Source organism: Motacilla alba, chromosome Z (genome assembly GCF_015832195.1).
Source record: "Motacilla alba alba isolate MOTALB_02 chromosome Z, Motacilla_alba_V1.0_pri, whole genome shotgun sequence".
Lineage (NCBI taxonomy): Eukaryota > Metazoa > Chordata > Aves > Passeriformes > Motacillidae > Motacilla > Motacilla alba.
The window spans coordinates 60,129,903-60,152,347 of NC_052046.1; the positions used below are offsets into that span (position 1 = coordinate 60,129,903).

The 22,445-nt window shown below is 36.5% G+C and overlaps 1 protein-coding gene across 3 annotated transcripts; it reads right to left on the minus strand.

Annotated features, from left to right (window-relative positions):
• Nucleotides 1-1,217: 1,217 nt before the first annotated feature.
• On the minus strand, nucleotides 1,218-21,220 carry LOC119696041. 3 transcript variants are annotated; one of them, XM_038125547.1, is made up of 8 exons: nucleotides 21,071-21,172; nucleotides 19,910-19,960; nucleotides 17,885-18,055; nucleotides 15,894-16,016; nucleotides 13,755-13,826; nucleotides 11,340-11,428; nucleotides 9,650-9,742; nucleotides 1,218-3,466 (listed from the first exon to the last, which is right to left on the minus strand). In XM_038125547.1, the coding sequence occupies exons 3-8, from the start codon at nucleotides 17,994-17,996 to the stop codon at nucleotides 3,278-3,280; spliced, it is 678 nt and encodes a 225-aa protein (XP_037981475.1). In that variant the 5' UTR covers nucleotides 17,997-18,055; nucleotides 19,910-19,960; nucleotides 21,071-21,172; the 3' UTR covers nucleotides 1,218-3,277. The 3 variants fall into 3 exon arrangements, with proteins under 3 accessions (XP_037981475.1, XP_037981477.1, XP_037981474.1); XM_038125549.1 differs by lacking the exon at nucleotides 19,910-19,960 and having other exon boundaries at nucleotides 15,894-15,959; nucleotides 21,071-21,220; XM_038125546.1 differs by lacking the exon at nucleotides 19,910-19,960 and having other exon boundaries at nucleotides 21,071-21,220.
• Nucleotides 21,221-22,445: the final 1,225 nt, after the last annotated feature.

Below are 22,445 nucleotides of genomic sequence, written 5' to 3' on the forward strand. Positions count from 1 at the left end.
GAATATGGGAAGTCACACTTAAAGCACACAAACTATGATTTCTTCAGTTAGACAAATTACGGACAAGCAGAATCAAAACCAAAATGACACTAAAATAATGTGTTTGTATGCATCTTCAAAATTTATACCATGTATGTGTAAAAGTAGCAACATTCAAGGCAGAGTATGCTTCTGTTTGAATCAGCTGGAAATTACCAGATACACATGTATTGTGTTTCCTGTGATGGCACCCTGACCACATCATCCTATCTAAGAAAAAAAGAACACTTGACATCAGATTGTGAGTGCAAGGTAAGCTTTTAACACCAGGGAAGAGACATAAATGTGTCCTTCTACTGAGATGTTGTGTTACTGAAGATCCTTAACTGAAACTGCATAATTTGGATTGCTTATAAGCTTTAGCAGTGTTGCAATTGCACCCATGCGAGATTGTAGTAATTTGTTTAGTAATTTGTAGAGACATTCGGTGTCTACTGAATGTTGAACAAGAATTATGGCCCTTTGGCTGCTGAGCAAGAGTTATGGCCCTGAACTATTGCATCTGTCAGTCAGATGCCCCACAAACATCACTTGTGGTCATTGCTCAAGCAGAAATGGGGGAAGTGGGGGCACACCATCATGTGCAGACATAGCCTTGAAAAAATGCCAAATAGAGGCAAGAAAAATTACAATTTCTAATTACAATTTCTAGCTCTTTTGGATCCCTGTAATGAAGGAAGCATATGTAACACAAAGATCACTTGCTTTGCAGTTATTATAGTTCTTCTCACAGGTTTTATTGTAGGAAGTCACAAATATGGTCAAAATACTACAAGTAATATATGAAGAATACTTGCATGTCATTGGCCTAAGCAAACAAAATGCAGTACTTTATTTAAGGCACAGCTTTAGAAGGGCAGAAATACAAGAGCAACATATCTATAGTATTACTTTAATAATTACCACATCTGTTAAATGAAAGTTAAAGAATATAATTGTTGTTTTAAACAGCAAAATACTAATTATATTTCATATTAGAACGTTAGACACATTGGATTTTATTGTAAAGGGTTTGAAACTATATTTTTCTGAAAGGCTAAAAATGAAAGTCATTCTGAAATGGCTTTCATTTTCTGTTTTAAAATACAATTTCTATATGATTTCCACCCCACATATTCAAAACTTATCTGCCACTCACAAGACACTTAGATTAGTGAGAACTGGAAAATGTCAGTTTGAAAGGATTTTGAGATCAAAATAGGACTCCAGCAAAGATTAGGATAAAGAATTTTTTAACTTGCTTTACTATGTACATTAAGAGTTATGAAGTTGTCTGATTTTACTGTGTTTTATGAGAAAATAAGTCAAATGATATTACTATCTTAGGTATCAAATCCAGAATTTTACAAAATTACCACTACTGTATTCCATAAGGGCTTATTTTCCCTTGAATTGTTAAAAAGATGGTGCATGGTAAAAGCACAAAATTCTGCATATAATAATAATAATAATTTAAATTTTAACTATGAAGCAGATTCAAATTTAACTGAGGTAAATGTTACTTTTGTGGTGATATCAGCAATGTTGATTTCATTAATATGCTTTGTACAAGCTTTATGGTGACTTGTGTTTTCATCAACTTGCCATCTAGCACGTTCTGTAATTTCGTGAGGTGATTACACTACCAATAATAAATGTATGACTATGAAGTGTTAGTGTATCAGATAGTGAAATTAATGTACTTACTACAACTGAATCTATTTCTTGTGCAACATCTTATGTAGTTTAAGTTAGCTTGATTCTAGTGTAATAAATGCTGAAATTAATATCTAGAGTTTTGGGTTTTTTTTTCCTTCGTGCTAACTCTTGGTAATTTATTGAACCTTTGTCAGGTCCAGAGGTTGTAAGTATTATTTAAAAAATATTTAAAAGCTCTCTTCAATGAGTATTATAACCAGCATAAAGATTTTTGCTATTTGAAGAACACAACAAGCAAGCTGTGAAATCTTTTAAGGTCTTACAGACCTTTGGAGTTTAGTTTGCAACAGAAAATTGCATTAATGCAATGTGCATTGGTGTGATTGACTGACTGATGTTAGGATTCTTATTTCAGGTGCGTGTTGTTTATTATACTTGCACAGGACTATTCTTGCAAGTGTCTTATATTGTAGGCTGTTTTGTTGCAACTAAGCAGCAGTTTCTTGGCGTAGGTGCATCATGTCTATCATTTATACACATACAGTCGCAAATTATCTGCATCACAGAAAATTGCCACTAAATCAGAGTGGAAGTCCATGTATAGCAATGAAGAACCAGACCTTTAACCCTCAGTGATCCTGATAACTTTCAGGTTGTTTTCTCATGTATTTCAAATAGGTTATGGTTTGCAGGGCATGGTCTATGGACATTTAAGTGTCAACATCTTCCATTTGACACTGACAGACCCTATTGCTCAAAGGTAAGTATTCTTATGTTTCCTCCAGTGTATCCCACATAAACACTTAGTGTTTATTTTATTCAGTAATTTTGAACATTATTGTTTTTCTGACGTTCTGCACTCTGCTTTGCAATTGAACATGTGATTGTATTTCCCTCTATGACTCAGAAGTGGCAGCAAATTTGTCAGAGCAATTTTCTGCTGTATTTGCATCAGTTCAGTGCCTCCCTCCCTCTACCTGCACATTGTGCATCTGATGCTCTGTGTACATTTTCTTAGAGAACTGCCATGCTGGAGAGATGCTGAAATTGCATAATGGACTATATGGGCTGGCTTGGAGCTACAGGCGTAGAGACATCTTCTAGCTTCCAGCATCTTCCCTTATTCTCAGATAGAGTCAAGACACCTTTTCTGACTCTTTCTCCAAGTCAATCAGTCAGGACATGCACATATGCATTTAACAACTTCTGAAAGTTTTCTTGTCACATTCAGGTGAACTTATAAGAAACAGTTTTTAAAAAGTAAAATGTTTATCGCATGCAGAACTAATGCCATATATTATGAACAATATGTTCCTTATTGTTGCCATCTTTGAAATATCCCCCATAAATTTTCCCACACCAGAATATGTTGTTTCCTTAACAACATAATTGGTAGGTAGGACACAGAGACTGATCAGTTAGTATGTTTTTCAAACTTGGCCTTCCTCTTTTGTTATTGAATGCACAGAAATAAAGGATGTTGGTGACTTAGAAATTATGAAAATGTAAAAATTTAGCTCAAACAGAAATTAGTTGATCTCAAACTTCCTCATCTTCTTAGGAGCTGTATGGGCACTTCGGCTACTGAAAGGTGGCCAAGTTACTTTTCCTGTAAATATGACACCCTGAAGTAAAAATTTTTCTCCTCGTTGGGCTCTTTGTTTTCCAGCTTGCGAATATCAAGTGAGTCATCGTTCACACACAGATAGTAACTTCTGTCTTCATAGCATTGGAACTGCACTGAATCTCCTTGGTAATGCATGATGAAAAAGTTATTATCTTCACTCAGCTATGAAAATACGCAAAGAAAAAAAACACATTGTATTTCTAATGCCATTCTATAATGTCAAATGTGACAAAAATTCACGTACGTTTTTGGTTTGTTATATTTTATGCTGGTTATACTTTTCTCCAGTGACTCATATTTACCAATTTTTAAATAAACCTTCGGCAAAAACCAATCATTTTGGGATAGATTCTGTGATAGCTATGAATAAAAGTAATACCCATGTCCCCCAAAGGACTGAGTAATACCAGACTAATAGATGCACTCCTTTGCTTCACAGAAACACCAGCACAGTTTCCTCAGTGTATTTATGATAACTTGGGTTTTTAACCTGGTTATTTTCTCACCTTGGGCCTACCCTGTCGATTGCCACTAGCAGTAAAATGTGAATCCACAGTTTTTCTTGCCTCTTTTGAAGTAAAATTAGAACGTTACAGTAGAAACTACCCTTAAACTCTATTACCTATGGCTTTTCTGTATATCTCCAGTTCCCAATGCACTTTTTTAAAGGTCCATCCCTGGAGCAATAGCTATTGTCTAAAGAGCGACTCTCTGTATGTGCATGGGTGTATGTGCTTGGGCTGACTGGGCACTTCAGGGTGGGGATGGAGAAATAGTTACAAAAAAACATCACGCCAGAGAGAGGAAGAGTATGTGCTGAAATCTGCAGAAACTGTTAAGCTTGAGGCACCAAAGGGCTGCTGAACCTGCCTGTGGTCTCCAGCACCTACCACTGGTCGTGTAATCCACATCACATCCAAGTGGCTGCTGCAGCTGGACAGAGATTACAGGGCAGTGTGTGTGAACACAGCTGCTGAAACCAGGACCTCTGGGTGTGACTGTGCGCAGCTGCCTGGAACCTGATGGCGTGGGGTATGAGCCCCTGCTCCTGCCTGTGTGCACTGAGTGAAGGAGTAACTGCGAATACTGCGTGAATAGTTACCTGATGCTAACAGTGGGACATTAATTATTAGAAGGTTGAGATTTGTGTTTCCCCCAACTCAGCTTCCTGCCAGAGAGCAGGGAATTTAGAGTATCTTTTGGGAAAAACTGAACCTATCATAATCAAATTATTTTAACTTTCCTTTTGAGTGACCTTGTTGAACACACTTGTTCTGCCCATGTTCTACAAGTCTGCTCATGTTCTGCCCAGTCCTATAACTGTCTAGTCTGGTGTGTTGTCATTGCTTAAGGGGTCCTCTAAAAGGAAACAGAATGCTTGAGGAAAAGCAGGAGCGCATTCAAGGGTACCAGCTTGCTGGAGATTACAGCGTTGGCAATAACCACCTTTTGACAGAAGGAGCAATGCCCGTATGACAACAGGAGATGGAAAGAAAATGTCCTGCAGTTATTGCAGAGTACCTCAAGGAAACTTGGGGAATACACCTTCTGTTATCAGCAAAGCTATAATGGGAAGCAGCTAGAACATTCTGTCCTGATAAATTCAATGTAACAACAGTGTCTGCAGCTTCAATCCAAAAAATTAAAATTTTAAAAAATACTATTAAGAAAGTTGAAGACAATTTGTCTTTGGGAAACAAATACCTTCTAGGGACTCAGAAAGGTAAAAAATAAACATAAAAGGAATACCTTCTAGGGACTCAGAAAGGTAAAAAATAAACATAAAAGGAATAAGACTGCTTGGTGAAAGAAAACCAGTAAAAGCAAGGGGACAGATTCATATGTACAATGCAGAAATTCATGCTAGAGCAAGGGAGATTCCAAAGGGGTTTTGTAAAGCAAAATTTACATGCTTACAAAGGCAGATTGAGATCCAGAAATTTAAAAATACCTACTGCATGTGCATGAAATGGTGGAAAATTAGATGGAAAACTGTAAGAGGAAAATTATTTGGAGAGTGACACTATTTGGCTGGGAGAAGGAAGAACTCAAAATAGAAGTATAATGAAACACCATTAGGGCTCGGATGTGCAGCAGGTCATTGGAAAGAGCAAAATGTTTTGCAAGAAACCATGGCAGAGGTGATTTTCTATTATGACCTGTAAAGAAGGATGATGAGAAAACCTGGAGAATGTGGTGGACTACTGCCAAATATCATTCCTCCTGAGGACAGTTTCTACAGTAGGAGTCAAGATAATTTGCAAGTTCCAAGAAAAAAAGCTACTGATTTTTAGTTGCAATCTGCTATTTTGCTTTCCACTGCATTAAATGAAGAACCAATTTACAGCTTAGGTTCCACATTTGATGACAAAAATTTCACCTTTATTCATGTCCCACAGGTGATTAATAATGCACTTGAAATAGAACACATATGCTTATGTCAGAAAAATACGACAAATATTGTCTTCACAGGCTAAAGAAAAACATGTCAGTGATGGGAACTACAGAAAAAGATGTGAGAGAGTAGTATACAAGTTTTAAAATAAATAGACTCAAAATTATATTAGTCAGAACGAATATGGTACAATGAGCATTATTCCAAGCTAGGTTCAAATACTGCGCTGTAATCTAGGAAGAAACTAGAAGATCAAAAGGAATGGATTTGAAGACCAGCTGAAACAGAATATCTTGTGGTGTTATGATGCATTACACAAAGGAGTGTAGGGCACACTGCAATCTGCATTTTGCCTCAGACCAAAGAGAATCAAAGGAATCAAACAGCACATGATCAAAGAGACATGAGTCGTGCAATGATGATAAGCAAACCAGTAAAACTGAGCTGCCACCTCAATTGCATCACAAAAGTTATGGACATTGGAAGGCATTGCAAATTAGTTATGTGGTTTGTGGCTAAAACAGGATTGATGACACACCTGAGAAAATTGTTGTGCAGTGCATGCACAACATCATGAGCTTCTCTTTCTTCCCACTCAGCTCAGTGCGTAAACTGGGACGGGTAAGAGGCTGAGATGGAACACAGCTGGGAGGACAGCTGTGTCAGAGTGGCCAGAGGGATACTCTATGTCATGTGATATCATGGCCAGTCATAAAGCCTGGTGCAGATGATGGAAATTGTGGGATTGGGAGGATGGGTGTTTGCTTCTGGAGAAGACTACTACTCAGAGACTGGCTGAGCATTGGTCAGGGGAGGAAATGAGTAAGTGCTTTTGCATCACTTGTGGTTTTTTCTGGCCTTCATATGTTTTACTTTTGAGTTTTTTCTTAACTCAAAAATTTCCTTACTTTTGCTCTTGCTATTCTGTAATAAATGGATAGTGTGATGTTGGCTCTGATGAATGTTAAATGTATGTTAAAAGGTTAAAAGGAGTTCTGTAAAGATCTGGTGTTTTTTCATGTAAGTTTTGTTATATGGAAAGTTGATCTCTTTAGAGTTGTTTCTCTATGGTTGAAAGTTGACCATTGGGAAAGTTGAAGCAAGAAGGACTGCACAGACTCCAAAAGGCGGGATGAAGGAGGAGCTGGGTTGGAAGAGTGACATATGCGCAAGTGTGGGGAGGCTTGGCTTACCAGGGGATTGGCTTGTCAATAGCATATATAAGGATTATTGTGGGTGTGAGCAGTGTGTGTCTGGCTGCAGCTAAACACCCAGTGCTGTCCCTTTTTCCTTATTCAGTCCTTTGCTGTGGTTCAATAAACCTTTTTAAATTTTAAGAAGTGAGGTATCATTTCTTGCATATTCTCTCCCCTGTCCACTGGCAGGGAGTGGGTCTGCATGAATATCTGGGGCAGGGGCTTGGATGCTGGCTGGAGCAACACACCTCAGTCTATCTTTTTTACCACGGTTGGTCTTTCCAGACAAATAGTAGGGATATGCTTCCAGCCCTGGGTCAGTCAGCTCCAGGTGTATTGGACATCCCTCCACTGAAAGTAAACTTTGGCCTGCATACTGCTGTCGAAGTGATCCAGAAAAATGCTTTGGCAATATCAGCTGTAGCATTCACTCTGCCACCTTTGATTCCATTCATACCAAAGGTGCAGGATCTCTGATACAGCAGCCCTCAATGGTGGTGTGACTTTGTTCAGCCCAGAACAGTGCACTTTCAACTTCCATCAGACTTCTACACTAGCCATATGTGACTACTGAAGGGTGAGTGCGGCTTGCAGATCACTCCTTGGCTTTTCAATAGATGAATCAACTTTTTTGAGCAAAAAAACCCAAAAACCTCAAGCTGCATGCTGGCTATGAAAAAGGACTGTGCCTCTGTCAGCCTGCTACCAAACCCAGTAAACATGGCATTGCCAGTACTTAAAAGGTCAAAACTTCAGAACCAAGGTATCTGGGTGGGCCTTGCCAGATTTTACATGTTTGGAGCTAATTTTGGCCTACTTAACTGAATAAAGAATAAGTCTCTTAAAGTCTTTCATGACTGTATATAATCTCTTTCTTGTCTTCATCAAACTACTCAGTGAAATGGAGAGGACTGTGGAATAAAAACTATTACAGCTCTTAATAGAACTTTCACAGCTGCTGTCCTTCAGGTCCCAGTCCACCCAGGCTGGGATATTCCAGTCAAAACTTTGGCAAATGCTGTCCAGATACAATGATCTAATAACCTTGCGTTATCCAGCAAGGAACAACAGCTTGAAGAAAAACAGCTTGATCCAGCAATTGAAATTGTTGAATTCTATCCTTTAGTATTCTTTTAAGCAAATGTTTAAATAATGAAGATCTGAAGCAGAGGGAAAATTGAGTGCTACTAGTACTTCAAAAAAGCTGAGAGGGTAATGTATACATCATCAAAAGTCTGAGGGTAGTAATGGGTCAAGAATACATAAAATATGGTTGAACCAGAACAGAAGTTACACTGAAGTGAGATACTACAGATGTAGTAGTGATATGTACTGAAGAAGATATGTACTTCTTTGATAACCATTATATGCTCACTGATTTCTACACTTCTGGAAGAGTAAAAAAGAGAAACAGTAAAAATTTACACATAATTAATGCAAATGATAAAATGGGAGCTGTCTTACCTACTGGGAGAATTATGAGCAATGAGGAACTGGGAAAACCTTTTAAGGGGAGAATCTACAGTGAAATACTATTCTGTAGCTCTGAGATAATTCTTTTGTGTAGTTAACTGCGTTTTTTTCTATGATAATATTAATTACTATAAGCATGGTCTTTTATAAAGTTAAAATAATCACAGTTATAAGTAAATGCTTCCGAGTGAACTGTTGGGATTGGCTTCTCCACTACTGCTCTGGCTGAGATACTGCCACTGTGCAAACTGTGTGAGCCCATAGTCGTGCCTACAGTGCAGTTTTCCACACCTACCACAACAGCATTGCAATAAATATTAGTTGTCACCTGTGTTGCCTTTCTGACTTAATCCCCAATCAGAATCAGATGTTACTGTAAACTATTACTTGCTGTAATTTTAAATAATTATCTTATTGTTATTACAACCTAATTAATATTTTAAAATTTAATTTAATAAAAGATGTTTCAATTAATATTGGTTGTAAACCATGTTTCAATGTTCCAATAGCCTTGGTTACAGCAATGAATGTTTATAACACTATATACAACCCTTCCTGGTATATCGATAGGGTCCACAGATTTTCATGTTTCTGCTAAGTCTACTGGCTGTCTTCAAATAGAAAAAAAGAAAATGCCTGTCTTTAAGATTTACTATTCAAAGCTAGCAGACAAAATATCATACTGCAGCCCTGCATAGATTTGTCATTATCCATGAGAAGTATTTCTCCATCTCAGTGCACTATTCCCACACTTTCTCATCCTAAGGACAATGCAGGCATTATTCATCACATTAGGAATTATTTACTGATAGGTACACTCATTTTAGAAGGTTTATGAAGAATCTCATGATTCTAAGTTGCCTATGATTTTGCCTATTTACCCAGCTGGATGTGGTTCAAGAGCAGCCTTCTAGATCCTATTGCTAATATACTCACCCAGATTTTCTGCATCTTGCCAAAGAATTTGTACCAGATAAAATCTACTTTGTGTCTCCCTCCATTTTGTATAAGCATAATAATACAGGAAACATATCCACCTTTCATATTTTAATGGAAAGTCAGATATTTTGCCTGGAGGTTGAAGGATGTAGTCATAAATACAAGTTAAGGGAAAATTTTGTATTTTTCCCTTTTCTGAGAAAAAAAAATCAGCTGAAAGAAAAGTAAGCAATTTGTCACTTAATGAGTAACAGGATGAATTTAGCTGCCCTTTTTACACACCTATATTTGCATACCCAGTCTCACACACAGGTTTTTATTTGTTTGATCATGATTGTATACCTGTTTAAAGTCAGGATCTTCATGGCTGCAAGTTTTCATATCACATCTCTCCACTGAAGGACAATCCGGCTCTGAACAGGATGCTTTTAAGACCTGTGTTTACAACACACAGATTTGTTAATTTTGTAATTTAATTTGGTAATTTTTTCATCATATTTTGCTTTTCAAACCCATGAAATGTGGCATTAGTTCTAAAGAAAACTCTTTTTTTTTTGAAGTTCAATAATGATTACATTCAAATGATTCCAGATTAATAAATTGATAAATTATTGAAAAAATTCCATTAATATATTCCTCCTTCACCATTTGCAGCACAAAATGAACTGGGTTGGAAGCAAATACTCAAGACAGTCCTTCAAACTGTGTAATGCCCAGGTCCTATTTTGAAATGCAGCCCTGATAAGAAGCCTTGTCCTGTTCCATACCAGAGTCCCTGTTGAGACTAAGGAAATTATTTGTATTGTTCTGGAATAAGAAAGATTTGTGATCTTTCCAAGGTTTTTACATATTTGGTAGACACCAAGTATGTCTTCATCTTCAGATAAGAACTGCTTTCAATTATGTCAAGAAACATAATCTGGTATGACCTGACATTTTAAAATAGTTCATTGCAAAGTAAAATTCTGTGGCTGCAGCTCTCATATCTAGGAATGGATCAGCCTTCTGGAATCATGGAGTCAATGTTAATTATCACCCTGTCGGGAACCCATGCTATGATAAAGTCCATTTAGGCTCAACACTCAGTTCTTCTCTTGATTTGGTGGAACACCCTTCAAACAATTGATTTATGAGAAGGCAACCTCTGCATCAGAAAAATCCTTTAAAAATAGTTGCTGTTTCAGGGACAGAAAGGAAAATCCCTTTCTGTGAGTAATAGGGTAAAAATTTAATTTATGTATCTTACAACATACATTTCCTTAGAAAAGTTCAGGAAATAGATTTTATGGAGAGTCATTTGTAATTTAAAAACAAATGAAAAACATCTAAGGCTTTTTTGAGAAATCATTTGGTGTTTTACGCCATCATGCATGGCTGACATTAGACAAAGGGTTATTCTTTATCTCAACATCCCCGTGTAAACAGAGCTTCTTGGACCTTTACTCTGCTTTAGATGGTAAATTACAACATAGCATTCTTCCTCAGACAGATTTCAGCAATGGTTATAATCCCTCTCTGGGGAAGACTAGCCTTGCCTTCCCTTCCTATCAGAAACAAACCTTCACAAGACTGGAGAAAATGGGAATCATTAGACACCAGATGGCAAATGGTTGAAACTGGATATGCAGCTGTGTTTTCTCTTCATCTCATTCCTTGTCCTGTGATGTGCATTCATTGGAAGAAAATAATTTCCATCTTAAACGCATCTCTTTCCAAGGCAAGATTTCTGCTTTTTACTCCCCTCCTATTTTCCTGCATGTTTTCTGGCTAAGAAGCTCCCTCTTCCTCCACAGAGACTGGACCCCAGTCTCCCTGACTGTCTTCTAGTGGCAGTAGTGGACTACCCAATCCAAAAATTTTTGCAATGATCTTCTCTGAGTATTTCACAAAAAAAGAATAAGGGGACACACTCAGAAGTTATGAAATGTGGAAGGTGGAAAGAAAAATGAATTTGAAAAGTTCTGTGGGGGAAATTGCCTTACAGTAAGAGAGAGCACCCACACATTATAAAGATAATAAACAACTTGCTTACCTTCAGACAGAGACGCTTCTTACCCTTGCACAACAGGACAAATTCATTAAGCTTTGATCTCTGTGTGAGGCTCACCAAATTTTTAGAATCTGTTTTACACAGAGAAGAATATTGTAATAATATGAGTATCACCTTATAAAATAAAGAGCTGACTATGATCCACAAAGAGAAAACATAGCTTATAGGCATGGGAATAGAAATAAATACAATCACTCTTGAAACCATTCTCTTGTCTAAAGTATTTAAAACCTGTGGCTTTGTGAGACTTTAAATTTGCCATATATATAATTAATAAGTATACTTTTATGGTCAATGTATGAAATATCAGTTATACATTACTACATGTCATATGAACTACAAAGGCATATGTAGTGGTAGATAACTCATATGTGTAATAAACATGTTTATGGTATTCACCCGGCTATGTATATATCAATATGGAAAATGTAACATTTTTTCCCTTCTACTTTCTGCATGTTTCTAGATAAAAATCCTTCTACTATTATAATTCTGGATGCATTGGATTAATTCCATTTTTGAGCTAATATTGTTTTTTCAGCTGCAGGAAGTAAGACGATATCAATAATATGGGACATTCTTCAGCCATTTAAACTGACAATGTTCATTGTAACCTTCTGGTACTCCAAGACATCAGCAAAAAGTAAATAAATTAAGGTACCCTTTGACAACTGATACAGCACATAAGAGCATTACCTAGCAAAACCCAGTACATTAATGACTGTTCAGTGATGGTATACTTATCTGACGGACTTGCAAACTTCAAAAAACACCACTTGTGTTTTTAGAAGAATGACAAGTGTTGCGTCCAAGGCAAAGAATATAAAAGAAAGTGGTAGTTAATCTATATGTTTAACTGCAGCAGCTGAATACAAATTTAAAAGATGTTAGATTATTATGCATTACCACTTACAGTTAAGGAATTTGGAGGTTTTTTACGTATTACCAAAGGCATTTTTTTGCTTTTGAACAATATTCAGAATTAGCAGAACATATTCATTTCACTTGACTAATTTTAGCTGCTTTTGGCCCTGATTTTAGTTGCCTTAACTTTTCTTAACTGTAATGCTTTTGTACTATTCTTCTGAAGGAATTTTTCTGAGACAGCTATAGCATGAAAATAGCATAAAAATCCTTGATAAAAAAATGAGAAAAACTCAAACTGGCTATGCTTTATTCAGTTTAAATGAGTATTTAGATAAATATAGTAGGCTACTATAACAGGTCTACAATTCTGTAATTTTTATTACTTTTTGTGACATCACCTTAAATTGCCTCAGCTGCAATTGTCCAATTTCAGTTGTAGCATTTAAGAGACACATCAACAGGCAAGAGAGGTTTCTTATCCAAGTCAAGAGTGTTCTCTCTTGAAGGTAAGAGTGACAACAAAAGAGGTATGCAGGAGTCCATCCAGTGACCAGGGACATCCATCAACATGACTTATATCCTAACTAACTGTGTCTTTCTCCATCTACAGTTTATTGTGACTTGCTTATACATTGTTTAGTCTGAGGGACCCTAAAGGAGCCCAACTTTATCACCTCTAAAAGATGTGACAAGTGGCCTATCAAGCAGCCAGAGAATGGCAAGGAAAGTAAGGAACCTTTCTGTGATTGTATATCAATGATACTTCCACTCTCTGAGGGTTTTTGAATTAATTACATTGTCTCTCTGGTCACTAAAACCTTACCAGAGTCTAAGGGGCAATTTTAAAATCCATGCAAAGAAAATGCCTTGAAATTAAATAAATACAAATACTTTTTTGCTTAAATGCATAGCTTTGGGATTTGGGAGGATATCAGCATTTTTATATTGTTCCCTAGAAATCCTCATTTGTCCCATCTTCAAGATACAGTACTGGACCAGATTTGTTCTTATTAGTTACAGGAGCCCTTGATGATTGTAATTACAGTGCATTTTTCTTCCATTGTAATATCTGAACTAATATATCTTTGATTTTCTCAATAATTTTGTAAGTTTTCAATATGGAAATTCCCAAAGTGTGCCTCCTCTCTCTTCATATTAATTTCTCTTTGGTATTCATCTCCTGTTAAAACAGGTCTTCACTTTGACTCATATGCCAGCAATAGAATATCCACACTTTTCTACAAAAAACAATTGTATGTTCCAGTTTGTATACAATATATTCCCTTACATACATTTGTTTTCAGTCCAAGCCACTACTCCTAATTTACAAATTTTGTAACTTTGAAGATTTCTTCTTATGGAACACAGAAAGGCTATTTTATTTTTAGACCGGTCCAGTAACTTGAGCTAAGTGAAAAATCTGATACAACACGTTACTTCCAATGGCAAGTCTATGTGTAAAACACTACTACCTTCTTTTCCTACACTGTAATATATCTTCAAAACCAGACCCTAACAAAGAGATGATACCTGTTTTTCCCACAAGATGTTTATCAGTGACTGCTGCTTCATTCCTTGTGAACACGCTTAACCACGCAATATCTAAAATAGAAGGTATTTAACAAATACGTGGAATTAGAGAGCTACATTCCTCAGATTTAAAAATAATAAAACAGTTTCAAGAATTGTTTTGAAACATAATCTGAGAAGAAGTGTGTAGTTGCTACAGATATCAGATTCCTTTTCTTGAGGGTCTCTGAATTCATTTAACCCTGTAAGGCTGTACAGTTACACTTGTGAGCAGGTACACTGAAGTCTGAGCACTGAGCTTAAAAAGTGTATTGATTGCTTAATTATCTTTTGCAACAGAGAAAGCACATAAGAAATGAGAGGTTGGTGACCAGTTGTAAAGCCAAGTATGCTATTAAAGAGGAGCCTGAAGGGCTTTGGCAGTGAAAGTGAGTACCTTAATATGAAATGTATGTGATTGGAAGGCAACAGGTAACAACAGCAGGTTGTTTCTGGCTTTTCTAACATCAGCCTGAATCACACATCTAGTCAGCTGGGGAAAACATCACCCACTTCTGGTATAAAATGTCACAAACATCCTCATTGCAACTTGTTCCTAATATTATGTTGTCTTAACTGCATCATTAATATATGTCTTTGGTGCTTATATGCACAATAATATTACACAGCATTTCCTTTCTTATTGTTGCTGGGGTGGTTTTTTGGTTTTTGTTTTGTTTTGTTTTGTTCATTTGTTTTGGTTTGTTTTGTTTTGGTTTGGTTTTACTTTTGTGTTCTAGAAATATCAGCATCTTCTACATCAGGCTTGTCAGACTATGCATCAGTTCACAAACTGCTTCCATTGTATACCTACACAGGTTTTGGTTCTGTTCATAAATTAACAATAATAATTGTGTGAGTGACTGCAAAATTTGATGTTAAATTTGACTTTATCAAGGAAAAGATACTAGAAAATATACAAAACACACTTAAGTACCCTATCAGTATAGCTGTCCTTATTCCCAATTTAGTAGAATGAAATTTTTAGTAATTCAATTAAAGACGGTTAACTAATTAATCTAACTAAAAGATTTTAACTTTTTCCTCTATTTTGTTTAAAAATATGTTTTATTGAGTTTTTTTTTCTACTTTCACATCTCTGGAAATGGTACCATTCTAGAACAATTGCATCATTGTAGAATAATTGCATTTGATATTACCTAACTTTACCAAAATCATATCCTCTAACAAGTCTTTGCATGATGATAGCTATGATAACATCTTTGGTGTCAAATACTGAAGCCCCATTTGAGACAAAAGAGTTCAATTAAAAACAAAATAACCCCACAAATTCCAAAACGTGCCCTATTCTCCATTTTGCATTTCTTCTTGCATTTTGCATATGTTCTTGAGCATTACCTTTCCTTTGTCTCTCTTTTGAGCTAATGTCTAGACTTCCCACTAAGTCAAATGAGCGTGAACAATATAATCTTATCATTTAAATATATAGCATACCCACTGTAAATCAGGATCAAAGTTTTCTTGTATCATTATCAATATTCATACAGATACAATATATTGTTATGTCTACAGAGAACAGGATCACAGAATCAATTATGTTGGAAAAGACCCTTATGATCATTGAATACAACCATAATCTGACACTGCCAAGTACACCATGTTCCTAATCACAACATCCAAGCTCCTAAATCCCTACAGGGTGGAGACACAAACAATTCCCTGGGCAGCCTGTTCCAAAGCTTGGCAGCACTTGCAACAGAGACATTTTTCCTAATATTTAATCTAAATTGCCCCTGTAACAACCCGAGGCCATTTCCCCTCTTCCAGCCTCTTTTTACCTGGGAGAATGGACCAACCCCACCTGGATACACCCTCCTGTTTGGCAGCTGTAGAGATAAGGTCCCTCCTGAGCCTCTTTTCCTCCAGGCTAAACACCCCCAGCTGCCTCCACTGCTCCTCACAGGACTTGTGCTCCAAACCTTTCCCCAGCTCCATTGCCCTTCTCTGGACATTCTCCAGCACCTCAGTGTCTTTCTTGGAGAGAGGGGCACAGGGACACATGACACATAATAGTACATTTGAAAATTTCCTGAGTACTATACATGCAGTTGGTGAGTTCTGGTACGTGAGGAACATTACCTTCATGGGATTGTGAATCTTTGGTAGATATTTCATGATGACCATCTTCATCTATATCAAAATGCACTGTTTTTGAATCTTCAGTTAGTATATAACATTTCAATGTTTTTCGCAAGCTAAACACTAATAAAAATGAGTTATAATTAATTTTACTATCAGCATAGACATTACAACATTACAACATTACTTGATAATCTGTGTATATTTGAACTATGAGGAGTAGAGCCAACATATACTAGAAATTATCCAGTGGGCTTAAGCAGCTGTTTTGAGGGCTTGGTATTGGTGTAAAGAAGAAAAATAAATATTTCTTTGCTTAGAAGGTTATATCAGTGACCAGAAAATACATATCTCAACCTTTTAGAGAAATAATATATGAAAACTTGAGTTTGACAAAATAGCTTTCAAGTCAAGAGGCTGAGGAATAGTGTAAGAAAGAGGGATGGTGGACAGCATGCAGATAGCTACGTTGAAAAAGACTAATGATTAATGGGGACAGGATGAATTTGAATGTGGGAGAGTGGGTCCACATTTGCAGTTGGCTAGTGAATGAGTAGACTTAAAGTAGCCGATGGAGCTCTGTGGGAAGCCTGAGCCAAAACAAGGTTGTTCACAGAAGTCTTTGAGTGGAGAGATGTGAAAAATAAAGTTGTATGTTTCTTTATGAAGAAAAGAAGAGATAAAGTAGGGAATGCTTCTCTGCAGCATACTGTTTATAGACTAGTTTCCTGTATTTCAAAGGTAAGTACTTGCCTGTTTCCCAATTTTGCATATTGAATATTGGATCTTTGTATAAATAGGACTTTTTAGGTTAGAGTGCTAGCTAAAATGGCAGCATTTAGTTTGGGAATTGGACATCTCATCCTGAAAAGAAACCAAAAAACAAACCAACAAACTCAGGTATTTCTAACTAAAAGTTTCCAGGAGGGAAATTTTTCCCTTTCATTCCTAAACACAAGTGTGTTGTTCTGGATGTCAGAAGGATGTATGTCCAGACACTTGGATATCACACACCTCCAGAATAACACTATAAATCACAACTTTCATTATGTTCAGCTGAACATTGTTTTACTGGAAGAAATAATACTGGAAGTATTATTTGATACTTTCAAATGCAGTTAAGATGTTTCTGAGATGACAAAGACGTCCAGGGTATGCTGTGAGATAAAAAATCCTGTCTTTGCCAGAATAATTAGGCAAACAAAACAATAGGATACACAGAATGCATCAGGAGTGGCATCATGTTTCAGGAATGCTTAACTTCACCAAAAACTTTTTTACGTATTTTATAATAAGATACCTCCTCTGAAACATCTGTATTCAGGCAAATACTTTGAAAAAATTGCATTGTTTCCAAGAAGCTTTCTTTCCACCCTGTTTAGGCTGAGCAGAAGCTCTGCAGAAAGAGAAGGATGATGCACATCCTGACAGCTTGAATCACACACTCCAGAAGTAGCAGGTTCTGTGTTGGACTTTTGATTATGTGCATAGCTGATTTGTGGTTGGACAAAGGTTTTCTCTTCAAAGGCAGCTGGCAATCATGCTTCCAGAAAAAAAGATGGGTTATTCTAAAAAGCAACAGAACAACTACAATAATCAATACAGCAAACCTTTAAAAAATTCTATCTTGAAGTAGCTATAGTGTAAGAATTCTACTTATAACTAGAATTACAAGAAATAGTACAGTGCCCAAACTAGAATGGTTGGCAGGTCTGGTTATTATTCACCCTTTTCCAGGGAGGTACATTTGCACATTAGGAATTACTGGTCTGAACATGGTGGGGTGAAAAATGTAATGTCAGTATTTTAAGGAGTATTTATGTTCTGGTTGTCTTATAGGTAGCTTTTGGGGTCTATTTTTCACCAAATATATTTTTTCAGACAGCATTACAGAAAAGCTGTTCCACATGCTTAATTTTGTTGGATTTTGCCTTGGATTGGAATATTCTTTTCAAGATTACAAATATATTTGTCACTCAGGTAAGAGTTACCTGGCTTTCCAGGAGCTGTTTTCATACTTCTAAGCAGAAATTTCTTCTTCTCAGATTGCCTTCTACGGAGAGGCATTTGATACGGCTTTCTACGACCTGAGCGGAGCAGCATTGCAGAGGCGTTGAAGAAATAGCGATGATGATGATCTCACTTGACTTCCTTTCTGAGCCCTAAAATAGGAGTTAGAATTTGTTGCAAGACTTTGTGTTTCCTTTGAGAAATAAGTTTTCAAATATAATTTTGATAAATGACAGTTAATAGAAGTAGATAGACTCAAAAAATGTTTGGCTGCTTGCATGATCCAAGCCTTTGACTTGCAAAGCAAAAAAACCTGCATTTCTAGTGATGGTAAATCAGTTAACTACCTTAACTTTCACTAAGATGCATGCCAACATGGATTACACATCTGTGTTGAACGAATATGTTTTGAAAGACTCCCCCTTGGATAATATATAAGCAGTGTTTGTGGCTTCAGTTTTTGTTTGTCAATCATAGGAATCTAGCTGCATTTTGCTAACTGAATTGGTGAATCATATTCATTTTGTGGATACAGTCTAAGATAATTGTCAAAGTATTCATCAGTGATTGAAAGTGATGCTAAGGTCAAAACAGCATAACCTGACTCTCAGAGGCACACATAGGTATATTGCAATCTTGAACCAAGCTTCAGGAAATCTTGCCTTAGAAATGAGGACTTGAATTTGGAAACTTGAGGAATATGTTATAATTATTAGGGAACATCAAATTAGATACCTGAAGGAGAGGCTGATGTCTAAGAATGTGAACTACATTGATGGTGAAACCACCCAGGCAGCTACTAAGGTATCCTGAAGTTGCAAGTTAAATCACTGCATTTCAGAAAAGCTAAGGATGTTACTTCGGTTTAAAGAAAGGAAAGCTGAAATTCTGAAGTCTACATGCTCTCTTGAAGTCACCTGTTTATGACAAGTCTTTATGGCAAGTGCAGACCAAAGAAAACAACGAGCTTCAATTCTGTCTGGCATCATGGTGAATGAAACAAGTTGAGATGGGTACAATTTTAGCCCCATGCGGCTTTGCACAGAATAATTAAATATCTGTCAGACCAGAAAGATTATGGCTCTGACACAAGTGTAATGGTTTGTAAACTCACCCAAGGAAGAGTAGGGCAGTTTTATTTTCTGGTTTGGCTCACTTCCCTGATGCAAAGCTTTGTATTAAATTTTTATGTGAAATGAAAAACTTCTGTCTCTGGCAGTTCTCTTGTTACCAGACTAAAAGGGATAACTAAGGCTCTTATTCACTCCATTCAACTCTAGTTATAACAACATTCAGTTAGATCACTGAAAAGTGAAATATTTATTATATGGGACTACTCTTCCTTGAGAATAAGGCTCATATAATGAGTGATAACTTGCAGTCAGAGATAGAACGAAAAGGCTGAGTCTTCCTCATCTTGCTGAAAGTGCTTTATCACACTGACCATTCTTAACAAAAGAAAATATTCTTTGTGTTTTTTCACTAGGAAACCTGGCTCTGGAAACTTCCGCCTGAATCGGTCTCTGTGGTGTGTGTGGACAGTAATGCCACCTTGTGGCTCTTGAGAGACGTAAGCCTCTGGGGGTTCATTAACAAAAGCCTTCACTTCGCTATGTCTGTGAGGCTCAAAAACACACAATCGCTTACTCAAGTTTCCTACTAAAAACAAGTGTAATTCTAGTTTGGCTGCTCTTAAACAGAAGTTCTGAAGATCCCAATTCCTGGTTTTGATCTATGTTCAGTCTTGCACCTGCATTATTTACACTCACAACGGTAAGAAAAAAAGGAGAACGTTCACAAGTCAGGACTGAAGAATTCCTGAAGAGGGCAGGCCAGTTCAGAGACATTTTCAGAAACATTTTTAGGAAGTGGATAAATTCTGAAGAAACTTTCTGTGATGAATTACGGACAGGTAACCTTGATGTTATGAAAGACTCTACTAAATTTTAATTACTTTGTCTTGTTTAAACAAGAAGAAAATAGAAAAGTCTGTGGTAGAACTTCACCTCTGTTGACTCTCCAGAAGCCAATTAGTTCTCCAGAACAATTAAAACTCCCTAAAATAAATAAAACAAGATTTCACACCTTGAATTGCCATATATTCCTTAAGACTGAGTGACATATAAATACTTCCATTTCAAGAAAACTTTCCTGCCATTACATGTTCTTATATACATGTCACCTATGCCCACATTTTTCATACTTTGTCATAGTCTTTTATGCTGTGTATATTTTCCTATGTTGATTTCTTTATCCTAATGTCTTTCATACCTCTTTCTTCAGTTCTTTTTTCTCTTCTGTAAGGTGTAGATTGAAGTGGACTAAGAAGATTTGGATATTGTTCTTGGTTGCAGATGTGTCAACCACTGTTTTCGTAACTTGGATCTGATTAGTTTCATTTTGCATCCAAACTAAGCATAAGGGAATTAAAGTTCTTTAAACTGCTGAAACTAGCAGCAGTCTAACTACTCTTAATAAACTAATGAGTATGTTTGTGGCCAATGACAACAAGATCATACTAAAAGCAGAAGAAATTTGTTTTTTACTACTACACAGATTATATTAATTCATTGATATGAAGACAGCAAAGAAAACCTGTTATATGGCCTCTCTGACTCCCATTGTGATCTTGTTTGTTTCTCTCTTTCATTTAACCCCAAGACACATGTGATCATAAAATTAAATTTAATCAAATTCAGTACATAAAAACAACATTTCAAATTTTGGAGTTCATCCATATGGTGGTTTGTTCCAAATATTATCTCATACAGTGTTGACAAATTCCTAACATGATATGTCTAAGATCCTTACAGGGTCAGAACTGTTTTACTTGAGTGTATTGGGTTGCAGCTGTCAGGCCTGCTAGCAGAGGTAGTAATTCCTCCAGGCTTATTCCAATTTAAAAGAGGATTAAAAAGAATTTTTGGCATCCTATAGATAATAAAAAATGGCTACAGTCTTCTTCAAATCAGACTTTACAAAATCTATCATCTAAACTAGACACAGGAATACACAAAAATGAATATAAACTAGATGAAGAAAGAGATTTCTTGAGAAAACTTTAAGGTCAACTGAAAAAAATCACCCTTTCATAAAATTTCAACGAACAGTCTGATAACATAATCTTAAATTATTTAATCCTGCTGTATTCTGCCATTCTTGCTTACCTTATTTTGTGTGGTTTTGTCTCTGCTGGGATACTTCTACTGAACAGAATGCTAGAAGCAGTTCTGTTACAGCCAATTTATTGCCTGAACAGAGGGCAGGAAGCCAAACCTCTGAATAAAACAAAAGTCTGACGTGGATCTAATCTTCTTGACCTCTACACACTCTCATTTATACCAGCATTCCAATGGTTCTAACTATTCCTGGAATTACAAGAGGGTTGGAAATTGTAGGAGCAAACTTTTAAATGCCCGTTTCTGTATGATGCCACAGAAGCTTTTCTGCCTAGATCTGCATGCAAATTTTTAGGCACTAGTTCTGTGTATTCTATTCCTATATTTTATGTCACTAATATTGTTCTTGTTATCTGTCGTTCTTCCAGGGCTGAGTCACATGCAGATATGGTTTGTAGTAATATAGGGTTTATTGTAATATAGACATATTAAAAGTAGGAGTGTAGCCTCTGTTTCAGGGAGCTCAAAACAAATACACTGCTTAAACATTTACCCCCCTCCATCAAATGAGCTTTGCCTGCATTGCATCAATGGGAATACTTGGACTACTTGTGACATGTGTGAACTGCTAAAAGTGGATGTGATACATTTTTTGCCCATGAAGTCCTGGTAATATGTAAGTTTTCTTTAAAAAAATTTAGCACGTTCAGTTGGCCTTATCTACCTATTTGCATTTCTAACACTACACTCGTATTTGTGAGTCCTTCCTATTCATATTATCTAACCTTTTTATAATTAGTGAGCCTTGCTTTTTTACAGGAGTGAGTAACATTTTTGTTTATCTCACTGAAATGATAAAAAATCCCCTAAAAACAATTACATTTACTTTTTTTTTTTGGCCAAAGTTTTCTTAACATCTAGAAGTTACTGCTTTTATCTAGAGTTTGTTCACTATATAAAGAAGGTTACATAATTTATCAGTGTTTGGTTTAGGAGAAGTCTTTTTCATTCTCTAAGCCCTCATCAGACACTGGTAATATATTGGGTCAACAGAAAGGCTTTATTGAAACACATACAAATTAGTGACAAAGCAATGTGATACTTTGAAATCTCAAGTCTTTGTCTATTACCCAAACAGTCTGCAAAATGTGGGGAAGTTTCTAAATGGCATGGTCCTTTCAGTACACAATCCTTCTAATTTTGTGTGGGATAGAGTTAATTTTCATGCTGGTATATGGCCTAACGCTGTGATTTAGATTTAGGATGAGAATAATGTTGATAACAGACTGATGGGGGAGGTGTTAAGCATTAAGACAAAGACTTTTTGTGTTTCTCACATCACACCACCAGTGAAGAGGCTGGGAGACACGAGTAGCTGGGAAGAGACACAGGTGATACAGCTGACCATGACTGACTAGAGGGA